A 14,268-nucleotide genomic window follows, 5' to 3' on the forward strand; every position below is an offset into this window, starting at 1 on the left:
TGTTCCATCCTGTCAAGAAGGAAAACCAGCGCAGCTGTTGGTAGATGAGGGGAGGAGGATTAATACTCTTTGTGGTTCAAAAGAGGAAGACATTAGCATTCAAAGGGATTTAATCCCTGTAACATGCTTCTCCAGGAACCGTGCGAGTCAAGAGAGACGGAGTCATGATGTCACAGTGTACAAGCTGTATTGCCACGTATCAGCTTTTTGATACTAAAATCTATTTAAAAGGCACTGAATGTCTTAATCTCTCTCCAGGCCTTCTCCAACCAGTGCTTTTTTTTTTTCCCCACTTCTTCCCACAGAGGGGTGTCTTTTTTTATTTTTATTTTATTTTTTACATTGCTCACATTGCTCTTTTCTTCTGTAGTGTAAAAAGCGTTTCCTTTTTAGCTGTTCAACAGTGTCACTTCAATAGATGGTGCAGTATGCTGAGCAAACTGCCAATGAATTAATAGAGCAGTTTGAGATTTAACAATCATTATGCACACTTCACTCACTTGATTTTACGGTAAAAACTAAACTTGTAGCACAGGATTAATTCGGGCATGAGGAGAATGGGAAGAAATTTATCAAAGCCGCATATTTTACTCAAAATTTACTCTGTTTAACACAACATTTTCTTACAGTACGTTCCCATGATTTCACTGCTTTGATTCAATTCATGTAATAAAACACCAGTGTTGACTTAGAGCAGTGTTCAAATAATGGTATTTTCCAGACCACCTTTGAGCAAGATCAAATGCTGAAGCATTTAAGAAATAAGTAATAATAAGTAATAATAAGTAATATAATATGTAACTACAATTTCAAGCTTCATCTCAGTGGGGGGGGGGGGGGGGAGGGGGGTGGGAGGAGGAAAGCGCTTTCTTCATATTCTTCAGATTTCTTCTGTCCTTTTAGTTGGTGGTAAATTTGCAAGCGCCATTTCATGTTTGTAGCTTGTTATGAGAGAGGCCTTCAAAAGTGATTCGCTTAATAGATCCTACCCTAATTGGTTTTACACGGTAGCTTTTAAAATTAGATTCAAGGGTACTTCCCAGGCTCTAAGAAGACATAGAATATAGGTCACATTGGAGTTCTTTTCATTCTTAGGATATGCCACGGTGATCAGCATGTACCAGAGCTTATACAGACTGTGCTTTAATAGGTGTATCTTGTTCTCACAATGATAGAAACAAATATTTCTTTGTTTCTCTGTCTACTTGTTGCCATACACATTTTGTTCCCTATGTGGATATATGGAGTTCGTTTTCTCTTGTGGATTCTATGGATTTGGTTAGCAGCTCATAGGGTGAATGGCCAAAGGGCAGTTTACCAGCCTTCATGCTGTGTTTACTGCAGCAGCGTTACTTTGCAGAGCAGGCTGCTTATAGGCTTCCCAGCAGAGACTCGCTAAATGACTTGGTTTTGGAAGATTTGTTTTGTGAAAGGGAACAGAAGGTGTGTTTTGTTTAGGCATTTAATTTGGAAGCATTATGAATGTGAATCTACCGTGATTCAGAGTGATACTTTATTACTGTCAATGTAATATTTGTGTGCTTTTATGAAAAAGAAGGAAATAAAGTCACTCCCATAGGAGCTGTATTAGGTCACTCTATTTTTTAACTTTCTCACTCCATGCATCCTTATTAACACCATTTACCAGCTAATATTTGCTATAACTAACTCTTATAAAATCAGAGGAAACTGGTACAATAAAAAAGAGCTGAGGCAATGCAATAGTGTGTTCAGTCAGTATAGGCTGCTCCTCTCAAGTGCTGACATCACTGGCTGTAGTTTCTTAGGAGATCACAAGGGACTATTTTCTGTCAGTTATGCCTGTAATTTTTATTTTAGGCTGTACATCTGTCCAGTAGCGACTTGGAAGGGACTGTATTTCCTTATGAAATAGCCTTGGGATAGTCATTGTGGAGGAAAGCCTAAGAGTGCTGTTAGTATCGATACAGTTACCTTGTGTATGAGATATGTTGGCCTGATGCATGTTGCAAGTAATCACTTCATGCTTTGTCGTATACCAGCAATTCTGATTTGCCTTTTGCATTGTAGTTCAGTTTAGGAAACTGCCCTCTTTTTGTCGTGGATGCAGCTCTTAGTACCACAGTGGCGGTACTTTCCACCATGCATAGAAAATGTGCATGAAGTTGATTGGTTACTACCAAGTACGTTCGTGATAGTTGAATAGAGTACAATGCCTAAGCCCTATTTCCTGTGCTGAGCTTCTCTTTTAGTGCATGGATTAATCTATAGTGCTAATTTTGCAAATCCCAAGCAGGCTGGAGATCTCTTTGATTCTTTATGTTGCAGTTTTTCTTCTACTGAGTATGTGTTCAACTATGTCATTAGAAGTGTATTTTTCTTTTATTTTACATCATATTTTATATTTTTTTCTAATTTTTGAGAATTATTTCAGCTGGAATTTCCCTGGGAGGGGCAGGGGGGGTGGAAACCTAGGAGAATACAGATCAAAACAGTTTCCCTTGGGTCAAATCCAGTCCTCTGTTATTGTTGCCAGCTACATTATAGACTGTAGTTCATAAACATGTAAAGCTGTTGTTACCCTTTTGGAAGGTTATTTTGAGAAGGATATTTAATCTTTTGGTGGCCAGGAGATTTCGGATTTTGTTTATTCTGTTTATAACTGTTTTCTAGTTTAATTAACTCGTATTTTACTGGTATTTACACCCCCCTCTCCTCATAATTGGAAATACAAATACTAGGCTGTTGATATCAAAATGCTGACTCCTTCATGTCAATTACTTCCACTAATTAACTCACTTTTTCTTAAATTTTGTCCATGTTATGTACTTATGAACCTGTTTTGTTCAGTTTTAATGTAATGAAATATAACATCTGCATCAGAAAGAATGAAACTATTACATAATAAAAATAGTTTGAATAGTTTTGTTAAAGTAAATGAATGGACTAATTTTATTTGACTTCACAGTATGAAAGGTGAAACTCCTCTTTATTTTCGCCTGTGCTTTACAAACATACCAGGGAGAACAGAAGTTGGGATGCGTGTTTGGGGCCAGTGTAGATTTGACTTCAACCCAGCTTTTTTTCAACCTACACTGCACACTATGATCATTTCTTGTTTGTTGTTGGGGATCCATGTTTTAAAGTCTGTCCTTCATTGTTTAATTAATGTAATTAAATGTAGTACACAGCTTATGCCTTTAATGGAATATCTGACCGTACATTTCAATGCCCAATAATTCTTTCTAGTGAATCTTCACCAATACAGTGTAAGTACATTTTCTGTGTCTGACATAAAAATTAATTCAGTAATGTCTTCAGAGCAGCTGGTCGTTTTCTGTGAATTAATGACCTGCTGGGATGAGTTAATAATTTAAGATAATCACCTAGCACTGTACCTCTGCCAGCCATTCATTCTAAAGAAACGTCAAGAGCAACCATGGCTAATATAGAAGAAAATAATGTAAAATATAGTATTAAATATTTAGTAATAGCAATTGGTAGCTCTCGGAAGCATTTAGCAGGAGATTTGTATGTATAGAAGCGGTGTAGTGTGGCATCACTAATTTTTTTTTTTACAAAAGTAAGTAGTGCATGGGAGAACAGTTAGACTGAAAACTAAACTTAGCTTTCAATCTTTACATAAAACATAAGAGGTATCCAATAATGTGATCTTAATATAGGGTGTTTTTTAGCTGATGTAATGGAAGTACCAAGTTAGCTTCTAAAATATTCTAGTATTTTACTAATCAAAGTAAAAAATAATGGAAATATTAATATCAGTGTCATTGAATAATGCAAATACAAATGCATCAAATTATATTTTCTTCACAAGCACTTTCTAAAGAGTTTTTCTCTTTGCCCATTCAAATGGCATCAGTTTTCTGCTCTAAACTAGAGCAGTTTGTCGCAGCCCCAGTGTTTGTTTTTCTAGTGTCAAAAAAAAAGATAGCCCTTATAAAACGATGAGCAGACACATTTGGGGAATATTAAAAGAGCATCTGAATTTCATTCAGAATCTCATTCTTGAAGTTTGGTGTACAGCAGGAATGCATTTCTATTCTCACTTCTGTCTTCTACACTGGGAGCACTGCTCATATGAACTACCTGCTGCTCATATAAACGTACTGAGCTGATTTTGAAGAATGATTTGGCAACGCTTACTTTTTATTGAAGGAGATGAGACTAAATGTTTTTGGAGTAAGTGTTTAAATTTTTCAGAGCATTGATCTCTTGCCATAGTGCGGAGAGTCTTCAAGGGCTCATTTGAAACAGTAAACCTTATTCTTAATCTGCATCTGTTAATTATTATGTTGTTTTTAAACACCAAATTTGAAAAATACTCTTCAGAGTCTCTTCAGAATCTTAGCCTGTCTTGTCTCATCCTGTGATTGCTTTGTACAAGTTCTTTTCCAGGCCTTCCATATTTACAATGAAAATATACAACATAGCAAGTCTGTAGAAGTGAGCTAAAATGCAAAGCATGTCAGCATAGGCAGTGAGGTGAAGTGGTTACTATGGAGCCTGCAGACTCAGCTTCCAAATGTCAGACTTGGCTTTCTTAAGTTATATCCTTAGCACAGTGCTAGATTATTTTCTTCACAAAGCTTAGAGTCACTTAAGTGAAACTTGGGATGTTACATGCAGCAATTAGAAGGCACAACTTGAGATTGACAGCATTAAGAAATTGAGCGAGATCTTATGGGTAAACAATGTGTTCTGAACTTCATTTAAAAACAACAAACTGTCCAAGGCAAACTGTGATTTAGACTGCTTGTTTTGTTTGTTTTTTTTTTTTTTAACATCTTCAGTTTAAGAACTGTTTTTAAGCTACTGGTTTGAATGGCTGAGCGGTGATTTTTACACATGTTCACCATAGTTATGTACGTGGGACAAGAATTTTCAGAAAGGTTCTGTGCTTCCAGGCTGCTGAGTGGTCTGGAGCACTTCTTTTATTTGAGGTCTTTGTATTTTCATTAGGATTATGAAATGAAGAAAAGAAAATTAGGCTGAGAGGGGACTTGATCCAGGTTTATAAATACCTGAAGTGTGGGAGCCATAGTGGCGAGGCTGGTCTCTTTTCAGTAGTGCATGGGGACAGGACTAGGGGCAATGGGCTGAAACTTCAGCATAGGAAGTTCCGCACGAATGTGCACAGGAACTTCTTTACAGTGAGGGTGACGGAGCACTGGAACAGGCTGCCCAGGGAGGTGGTGGAGTCTCCTTCTCTGGAGATATTCAAAACCCGCCTGGACGCCTACCTGTGCGACGTGGTGTAGGGAGCCTGCTTTGGCAGGGGGGTTGGACTCGATGATCTCTAGAGGTCCCTTCCAACCCCTACAATTCTGTGATTCTGTGATTCTGTGATTCTGTGAATGGGGAACACTTGACAGTACTGAAGCATGCATACCTTAATGCTTAGAACTGCATGAACAAGGAATCTCCACCAAAGAGATTTCATTGGTGCGTTATGCCTACAAAAAGTGCATTTCTCCTGCTTTGAATGAATCGAACTGGTAGTCAAACCACAAGGGAGCCTTCTCTGCTTTGTAGCTGTCAAAATACATGAAGGAAATATTAACTACAGCTCTAGCATAGCTGACACTGGGCCCTAAAAGCATGGTTGTGCTTGCATTGACAAGTTATAGAAAAATCTGTACTGGGAGGAGGAACCTTTCATGAAGTTCACTTGGGAATCACTTGATAAAATGTTAAGCAAAATATAACAACTGAATGTTTGCCACTTGGAAGGCCTTTGGCAAAAGACTGAAAGCAAAGTCCGAGTGCCTGACTTCAGTGCTTTGCTGTCACAAACAAGCTTTTTTGTACACGTATTAAGCTCTACTTTAGGATTTGCTTGATTACCTCCATTATTTTTATCAGATGTTTTTTAAAAAAAGGTTTTCTTCCCTACTGTAAACCTACATTATTTCACTAGGAAAACTACCTGTCCGTCTTCAGCACTTGCTTGCAGTAATCTTCCTACTCTGGCACTCTGTGCTCAGTGTACTGTCTGCAAATTAAGGTGATTTGAGTGTGATTTTTGCGAAGTTCAGAGGATAAAGAAGCACATAAGCTTTGCCAGTGCACTGACTATAGCAGCACAGGGAAGGGGTAATTTTGTATGCTTGGGAAGTGAAGAAGTTCGCAGTTGTATTGCGAACTAACTGAATGAGAGGAGGTGGTTAAATGGAGTCAAGGACAATCTAAGAATGGGAGAACAAAGTAAATGAGTCACTGGTCTACTCTGGCTGGTTGCCTGACACGTAGTCAGACAATTGCATATTTTTTATGGATGTTGATCAGCAATTTTGTCGTTTAAAGAATTGCTGTAAGTCAGCCCTTCAGCTCATTTCTAACGTATGTGCTGTGTGTGAAAAATGCAGACTTTACTGGAGTAGTTCTATATTTTGTAAGAAAGGCTCTTAAAAGTTTGTTTTGCAGCTAAAATAACACACATCTATAACGATTCATACGCTGTCTCTTTAAAGAGTAGAACGTTAGAAAAATGAAAGAGAATGAGGCCTCAGGAGGTTGTCTGGTCCAGACTCCTGTTCAAAGCAGGGTAAACTTCAAAGTTGGGTCATGTTCCCAGGGCCTCGCCAAGCTGAATTTTGGAAGTATCCAAGAACAGAGATTCTACAGCTTTCCTTGTCTGCACTTTGTTCTGTGCTTTTAAAAGAGTCTATCTAGGTATTTCCCCCCTCCCTTAGACAGAAGGCTGTGATTTCACTCCTCTTTGACTTACCCTTTTTTCAGGCTAAATAAATCCAGTTCTGTGCATCATCTGTTATGTCATGTTCTTCAGTCCCCAAACCAGCTTAGTGGTTCTTTACTGTCCACGTCCCATTTCTTCAGTGTCTTGTAACTGAGCATCCAACTGAGCATCCAAAACTGGACACAGCATTCCTAGTGTGACCTCATGAGTATTGAATTAAAGGGAATTATCAATTCACTTGACTTACTGGTTGTTATGCTTTTAGCCCAGTATGCTATTAGTATTCATTCATGCAAATGTATGTTGATAACATAGTAGTATATCTAATGTACTATTCGTATTGTCCCTCTTTGTTGTCTCTCTCATAGACAGTGCTACACCATAGCAATACAGATAGAAGGGCAACACGTTCTACTAGGAACTTAAAAGGTTTGGGGTCAGGATTCTGAAGCTTGTATTGTAATTAAAAACATCACTTTATATCAACAAGATTCTTGTGATGCTGTACATGGCATAAAGAAGCTGTTTTATTTACATTATTTGTTTTTGTACAAAGGCATTAAGAGAGTAGAATCATGCTATCCACTGTGAATCCATTAAATCTATGCTCTTCAATTATACATAGGTTGCTCCAAAAGTAATACCTCCTGTTCATTTCCATGGAAGCTACAGCAGACACAAAGAGCACAATAACACTGATTGAACAAATTCTCAGCTACACAACAATTTTTCAACACAGTCACCATCATTAGCTGTGTTTTTTTGCCACCAATGAACAAATGCCTGTGTGCCATGCTTGTAAAGAACCTGCACCAGGGGAGATGCCCCACTGTCAGTGCCTTCACTGTTGGAATGTGCCACACGCTGCCTCACTGTGTTCCCATCCACTGTTTGTTCTCCATCAGCATTCAGCAACTGTCGATGAACGTCAGTGAATGCAATTTTTTCTGCTTGTAGGAATTCATTGACACACCTTTGCTTTATCTGCGCTTTGGTGTCAGACCCCATTCTGTCAGATTGCCCCTCTGCTGCCATCTGTCACACAGCAACAACACGGAATGGGATATAGGTGGGAAGGTTCAACCTCTATTGCCGCACCACCACCATCTGCCTCTGGCATTATGGACCAGCATAATAAAGTAGGAGGCATTGCTTTCAGAGCAGCTCTCATAAAATATGAGGTGTTACTAGGGAGCAGACCTATATGTGTCATGAAGGACTTCTTGTGCAATTTTATGAAGACAGAGAAAGAAGGCAATTATTTGGAATCAGGGAAGTCAATCTCTGGTTACTTCTGGTCTTAGAACTGGATTTTATTTTTTTAACAGTTCTTAAAATTTACATACAAAATTTACAGTGAGATCATTGTAACTAACGTGCAGTATTTATAATGTGACAGTTTCATTCTTTGACTTAACATGTTCTAACGCTTCTGAAGCTGCAAATCAGTATTTAAATTATTGCAATACATCCTTCACTGAGTCTTCTAATGTCCAGTTGAATTAATAATGTTATTTACTGATTCAGTAGTTGATCTCTGAAAGCAGAATAGCAATAAGATGAACGTCCTTGTCAGAGTAAGCTGATTTGAAACACCCTGTTCACTGGAGGGCAGTAGGACTAGATGGCCTTTAAAGGTCCCTCCCAACTCTAAGGATTCTATGATCTTGTGTTATCTTTCTTTGGTGTTTTATTTGTCAGTTTGATTAAAGATACAGTGGTATTCTGTTATTAACTACTCCCTGTATTTTGATAACACTGAGCTTTCCCATGGTGAAAAAAAAAATCATGCTTAATTAAAGTATATTGGCAAGATCAGTGGAAATTATTTGGTAAGCATTTTTTAATCTAGGTTATAAAGAAATAAGTAAGCACCATAAAGATAAGTATTAAGATTTCCGATTAAGATTCATGGGGAATTATATCAAGAACAAAGACATCCTTGTATTTTGTTTTCTATGTAGAATTAAATTTATCCGTAAGCAAGGATAATAGGCACTGAAAAGACTATTCATTTTAGCAGTGTTTTGAGCAAAGTAGACAGTAGTCCAGAAGCAGTTCAAAGATCTTTTTGTAGGTCGAAATAGAAGCTTGATAAACAAAAGACCCAACTCTATCTCAGCAATCCCGTTTCTACTTTCTAGCTCAGCTGTAGTTAATAACAGTTTCTGTACAGTGTGCGGCAATTCCGTAATGTTTTTCATTCTAAGCTTTGTATGAATGTCGGTGGTTTCTTTGTTATTCTTGTAATGGGATCGACAGGTACAGGATACAGGTAGTTCACAGAGCTTTTGCTTTTTGCTTATGCAAATACTCAGCTATATACTATTTTGACTATATTTTATATGGTTTTTTGAATGGCTGTAAATATCTTGGCCTCTGCTATGATTAATTACTATTCTTAACTACAGAAATCTTGAAAACAGAAGGTCTTACTTATGTTCATACATTCTACTGCTTGCACTCCAGAAGTATCTCTTAGTACGCTCTTCTGAAGCTGGCTGTCTTAGAAGCCTAGAAGACAGAAGTACCTACTAAAGTAGCAGAGATGTACCAATTGAGTGAGCAAGTTCAATGCAGGGCCACAAAGATGGCAAAGGAACTGGAGCATCTCATATGAGGGGAAACAGAGTGGGGTCTGTTCAGCCTAGAGAAGAGAAGGCCTGTGGGGGAGGGGTAATTTACCAATGTGAAATAAGGGTTTGGAGAGAATGTAGAAGAGGGAATATCCTTAGAAAAGACGAGAGGTAACAACACAAATTAAAACACATTAAATTTTGCTTGAACTGAAGATTATTATGAGGGTGGTCAAGCACTGAGAGAGGTTGCCCAGAAAGGTTTTGGAGTCTCTTTGTGTTGAGATACTCAGAATCCAACTGGTTATAGCCCTTGGCAGCATGCTCCAGCTGATCCTCTGCAAGGAGGGGGTTTGGGCTACGTGTTCTCAAAATGTCCTTCCAAATCTAAACTATGCACTCACACCAGCAGAACTGACCAGAGATTCAAAAGGTGATCTGACAGTGTCCATAAGCTCAGGAAGCTTAGCTATGCAGCTGCTGCAAATCCCAAACAGAACGCTTGCGCGATTGATGGAAATTACTGCCTGTTTTATTGAGATATTTTAATATAAAAAAGCTATACCAGTTCAGTTTGTAATTGCAAATTTGTTTTGTTTACATCATACATATTATTAACCCTTATATTTATTTTTAATTTACAGGATGGAGGCTTGCTTCTAAATAACCCTTCTGCACTGGCAGTTCATGAGTGCAAGTGTCTTTGGCCAGATGTTCCACTGCAGTGTCTGGTATCGCTGGGTACTGGCCGGTACGAAAGTGAAGGGAAGACGAATGTCACATACACCAGTTTGAAAGCCAAACTCACAAACGTTATCAGCAGTGCAACTGACACAGAAGGTCAGTGTCTTCATTTGTCTTTGCTCTCTGTCTCTTTTCAGCTTTTTGATGATTCTTATCATTTCAATTCAGAGAGCAATTTGCAACATTTTGTTTTTCCCTTTTTCTCTGTCTAACCACTGAAACTTCTGCCTAGGTCTTATAACCTGTAGCAAGATTGTGTTTTTTTGACTGTATTGGTGTCAAAATCGAATGCAGACAAAAGGAGAGTTTTTGCTTTGAGAAAGCTGTTTTCACCCAGCAAGTGTTTGGAACAGATTGTCCAGAGAGGTGGTGAATGCACTGTCCTTGGGGGGACATTTGAGGTCAGACTGGACTGGACTCTGAACAACCCAATCTAGCTGTGGGTGTCCCTGTTCATTGCAGGGGGGTTGGACTAAATGACCTTTAAGTGTCTCTTTCAACTCAAACAATTCTGTGATTTAATGATTTGAATTATAGCAAGAACACATGCATTTAAAGCATATCTCTTCTGAACTCATTACATATAGGTAGTGTTTTAATACTAGTATTGCAGATTTTCTGGAGATGATAATACCAGTGCATTTCTCAGTGTTATCTCCATGAGTCTTCATCATCACTGTGTCATTGCTGAGCTCTTTTAGCTTATGAGGTCTCAGCTGCTAGTAGGCGGCTGATGACATGGGTATACTGCAGGCACCTGAAAAATGAGAATTCCATTAATAATCCAGCAGGATCTGTACAAAGGGATATGGATATTGAGAGGGGGAGTGTTAAGAATGCACAGAAGTAAATAAGAGAGTGAAAGCTGGAAGCAGTCATGGAAATGGAAGTTTAAAGGAGATAGGGGGGATCTTAAAGGAGGGAGAAACGAGGTTGTGGAAGAAGAAAAGAGGAAGCAATGAGAGGAACAAATACATCTATTACATAGCCAGTTTATTTCTGTACAGGTTAACTTTCAGAATTCAAACATTTTAAATTAAATGAAAATTCCAAAACCAAAACGTGTATTCGTATTTAATAGTGGCAGTTTAAAGAAAGCTTCAAAGCTCCCTACTTTTTTTACTGCAGACTTTGAGATTAGAGTTGAATATATAGCTCTCTGTTTCATAATACCTTCTCCCGTTAATACTGATTGTAACAAATCACGAGGATCCTGAGTGGGGATACGTGAGTTACATTACTGCTGTTCAGAACATCTTCTTTTTCATCAATGAATGATGAAATTCAAAATGATGAACAAAGATGTTCATCAATGAACATATGTGTATCTGGGTCGTTCACAAAGTCTTCTCGATTATCATGCGTGCAGTTGCCTTAGAATAAAAGATGAAGCTTTTCAGCAGAAACAGGATTGTGGGGTTGTTTGCAAAATGAGTTTTATTTCTTCGTGTAAGACAATAGTGGAAAGAAAAAGTACTTAGGAAAGCAGCACATATTTACACTTGCTGTGTCCTGTCACTCCAGAGCACTTGTTCAGATTGTAGGGCTATTTGCCTCTTGTGTAAATGTAACATTTTCCTGCATTTGTTTTCAATGCAGAAGTTCACACCATGCTGGATGCACTGTTACCACCAGACACTTATTTCCGATTTAACCCTCTGATGAATGAAGACATAGCTCTGGATGAAAGTCGGAAGGAGAAACTCAGCCAGCTGCAGACAGACGGGATTCGCTATTTGGAACGAAATGAAGAAAAACTGAGAAAAGCAGCAAAAATATTAACAGAAGAAAAATCAACTTTACAGAAATTTCACGACTGGATAAAATTAAAGGCTGATATGTATGAAGGGTTTCCTTTTCTTTCCAAATTGTGAATACATAATGCATGGAAGTCTGTAAATGTGAACCTTATTTCAGAAAACTCATTCAGTGCCGTAGAGGAACGGTGTTCATTGTGGGTGAGCAACATCTTTGGAAGCTGTCCATACAACTCTGGTGCGATGCAGGATGGCTGTTTTGTGCCCACTTACTTGATATCGAGTTTTATGGTGTTAATTATTTTCTGAACTCTAGGGATCTTACTATTGTTCTTATTCAATTTGTTGAAGTTGATAAAACTGAAAATTATGACACAACATGTAAAACAGTGCATTTTTCAGTGTGTGTACCATATTTATGGCTAGAGTGAGACTCTTGTCAGCCACCAGGCTCACTGCAAATGAACCAATTAATGACAAATAAAATCCTCATTCCCTTTAGGGTAGGCAGCGTACTTGTTAGTCTCTTACGTAGCCAATGAGTTTAATAGAAATGAAGCCAAAAACAAAAAAAAACCCTTTGCCTGTGTTAATTGCACTTTTACATTTGAAAGATAACATCTAAATTCTTCTTCTTTCCAGTGGTTTTTGTACATAGCTGTTCGGTGAGATGTTTGGATGACTATAAATGGCATATTAAATTATGAAGATTAACCAACATTCTTAGGACTTACTGCCTTTGTTTTTTTTTACTGACTTTGTTCTTTGGTTTGTTCGTTATTTGGAAATAATCCCAAGCCTTCCAACTACATTTGAGCTGCTGTTCTTATCAGAACGCAAAGGAAATAAAACTTAAAGACAGTTCACTGGTTATGCAAGGGAGAAGCTTATTATAGAAGCTTCCGTTTTTGATGCCAGACCTCCGCCGTCAAGAAAAACGTAGCAGTTGGCACCTGAAATAATAGATTATGCATTGTCTTTCATCTTTCAGCTTTCATTCGTGCACTCTCTTGAAATCATGTTAGGGTTGTGAGGTTTTCTTCACAGCTTTACTATGATCTTACTACTCATTCCATTGCAACCTCTTGCTCGTGTTAAGCGAGGGGTTGTGGTAAGCAATGCCAATACTCTACATTAATGAAACATGTTCAACAGCACTATTAGAAACCCTCTAACTGCAATGAAATGTGACTTAGCTGCTGTCATGTGTTGGGCTTCAATACAAGTCAAGCACGTTTCTCTGGGTGACTTTTTACACCTTAGTAGACAGCTGCATGGAACTGCTTACTGTGTAACACGTCCAATTGTACCAAAAAGCAGCGTTTGTCCATTTGCCTTTCAGGGGTTACAGAGTGCCACTGCATGTTCTAAATATATCGCTTACCTTGACAGTCACCTTCTGCACTTGTCTTCTCCAATCAAATATCAGTAAGTTACTTTTCAGAAGGGGACGTGGAAGAGAACGATGTTGATCCTCAGGAGCTGCCGCATTGCATTTTGTGACTGGGGGGGAAAATACTTGATTTGGGCTGGTTTCTATTTTTCAATGTGAGAAAATGTTTTTACCTGTCTGTTTTGTTTTGTTTTTCTCTACTCAAATACCCCCTGTTTTCTAGTGTTCCCTCAGTTCTTGGACTTGTTTGGTCAGTGAAGCTAATAGGCGCCATTAACACACAACAAGCTAAAGCCTTCAGTTTTTCATTTAACTCCTCCCCATGCAAATAAATTCGAGGTGCACAAGGATTAAAGGAGCCTTTATTATTCAGCATGCAAGGAAGGGAAAAGAGGAGAAACCGAGAGAAAGAAAAGTTCTAAAGCTACAGCGATGTAAAGGTGTGTGATTTTAACTCACCAGGGCTTTGTGCTTGTTTTTCTTCTTTTCTGTGGTGTTCGTGTGGTGGTGGGTTTGGTTCTTCCTTTTTTTACTGTGAACAAAAATAGTTCCACGAATAGGGCAATAAAAGAGTTTTATGATCTTGATACAGCTGTGCTTTATGCAACTTCCCTTCTGCATTCCAGTTAGCTGATAGAAAACCAGATCAAGTCTTTCCAATTGGTGCAAATTGAGGCATATAAAAAGCAATGTTAACATTCATAGAATCATAGAATGGCGTGGGTTGGATGGGTCCTCCAACCCCCCCATGCTGCATGCAGGGCCACCAGCTTCCACATTTAATACTAGGCCCAGAGCCCCATCCACCCTGGCCTTGAACAGGTTATTTTGAACAAGAGACACTTTGCACTGCATCGTGCTGTGCTGCCAGTATCCCGAATCATAAAAGGCAATGTGGGATATTCCCTTGAAATAACAATTAATACACTTATTCCTTTGGAAAAAGGCAAAGTCATGTCTTTATCCATAAGGATTCTAAAGACAGCGTTAGGAATTCATGCATTTCCTGTCGTAGCTTTTTGCCATTGCCATTTATTTCAGAAAGCACCGACGGAGAAATAAGTGATGAAATCTCCATTTAATTTTTACAAGAATGAAACC

The 14,268-nt window shown here is 38.4% G+C and overlaps 1 protein-coding gene across 4 annotated transcripts in view; it reads left to right on the top strand.

The window, feature by feature from the left end:
* Positions 1-13,758, top strand: part of PNPLA8 (patatin like domain 8, phospholipase A2) — a 36,834-nt gene extending 23,076 nt beyond the window's left edge. For 3 of the 4 annotated variants that reach the window (XM_072341871.1, XM_072341854.1, XM_072341862.1), the window contains exons 9-10: positions 9,918-10,113; positions 11,617-12,494. In XM_072341871.1, the coding sequence (XP_072197972.1) occupies positions 9,918-10,113; positions 11,617-11,891 (471 nt within the window). In that variant the 3' untranslated portion in view covers positions 11,892-12,494. Of the gene's footprint in view, positions 1-9,917; positions 10,114-11,616 lie in introns of all 4 variants that reach the window. The other variant, XM_072341847.1, reaches the window with a different exon arrangement.
* The last annotated feature ends 510 nt before the right edge of the window (positions 13,759-14,268 follow it).

This window comes from Excalfactoria chinensis, chromosome 1 (genome assembly GCF_039878825.1).
Source record: "Excalfactoria chinensis isolate bCotChi1 chromosome 1, bCotChi1.hap2, whole genome shotgun sequence".
Taxonomy (NCBI): domain Eukaryota; kingdom Metazoa; phylum Chordata; class Aves; order Galliformes; family Phasianidae; genus Excalfactoria; species Excalfactoria chinensis.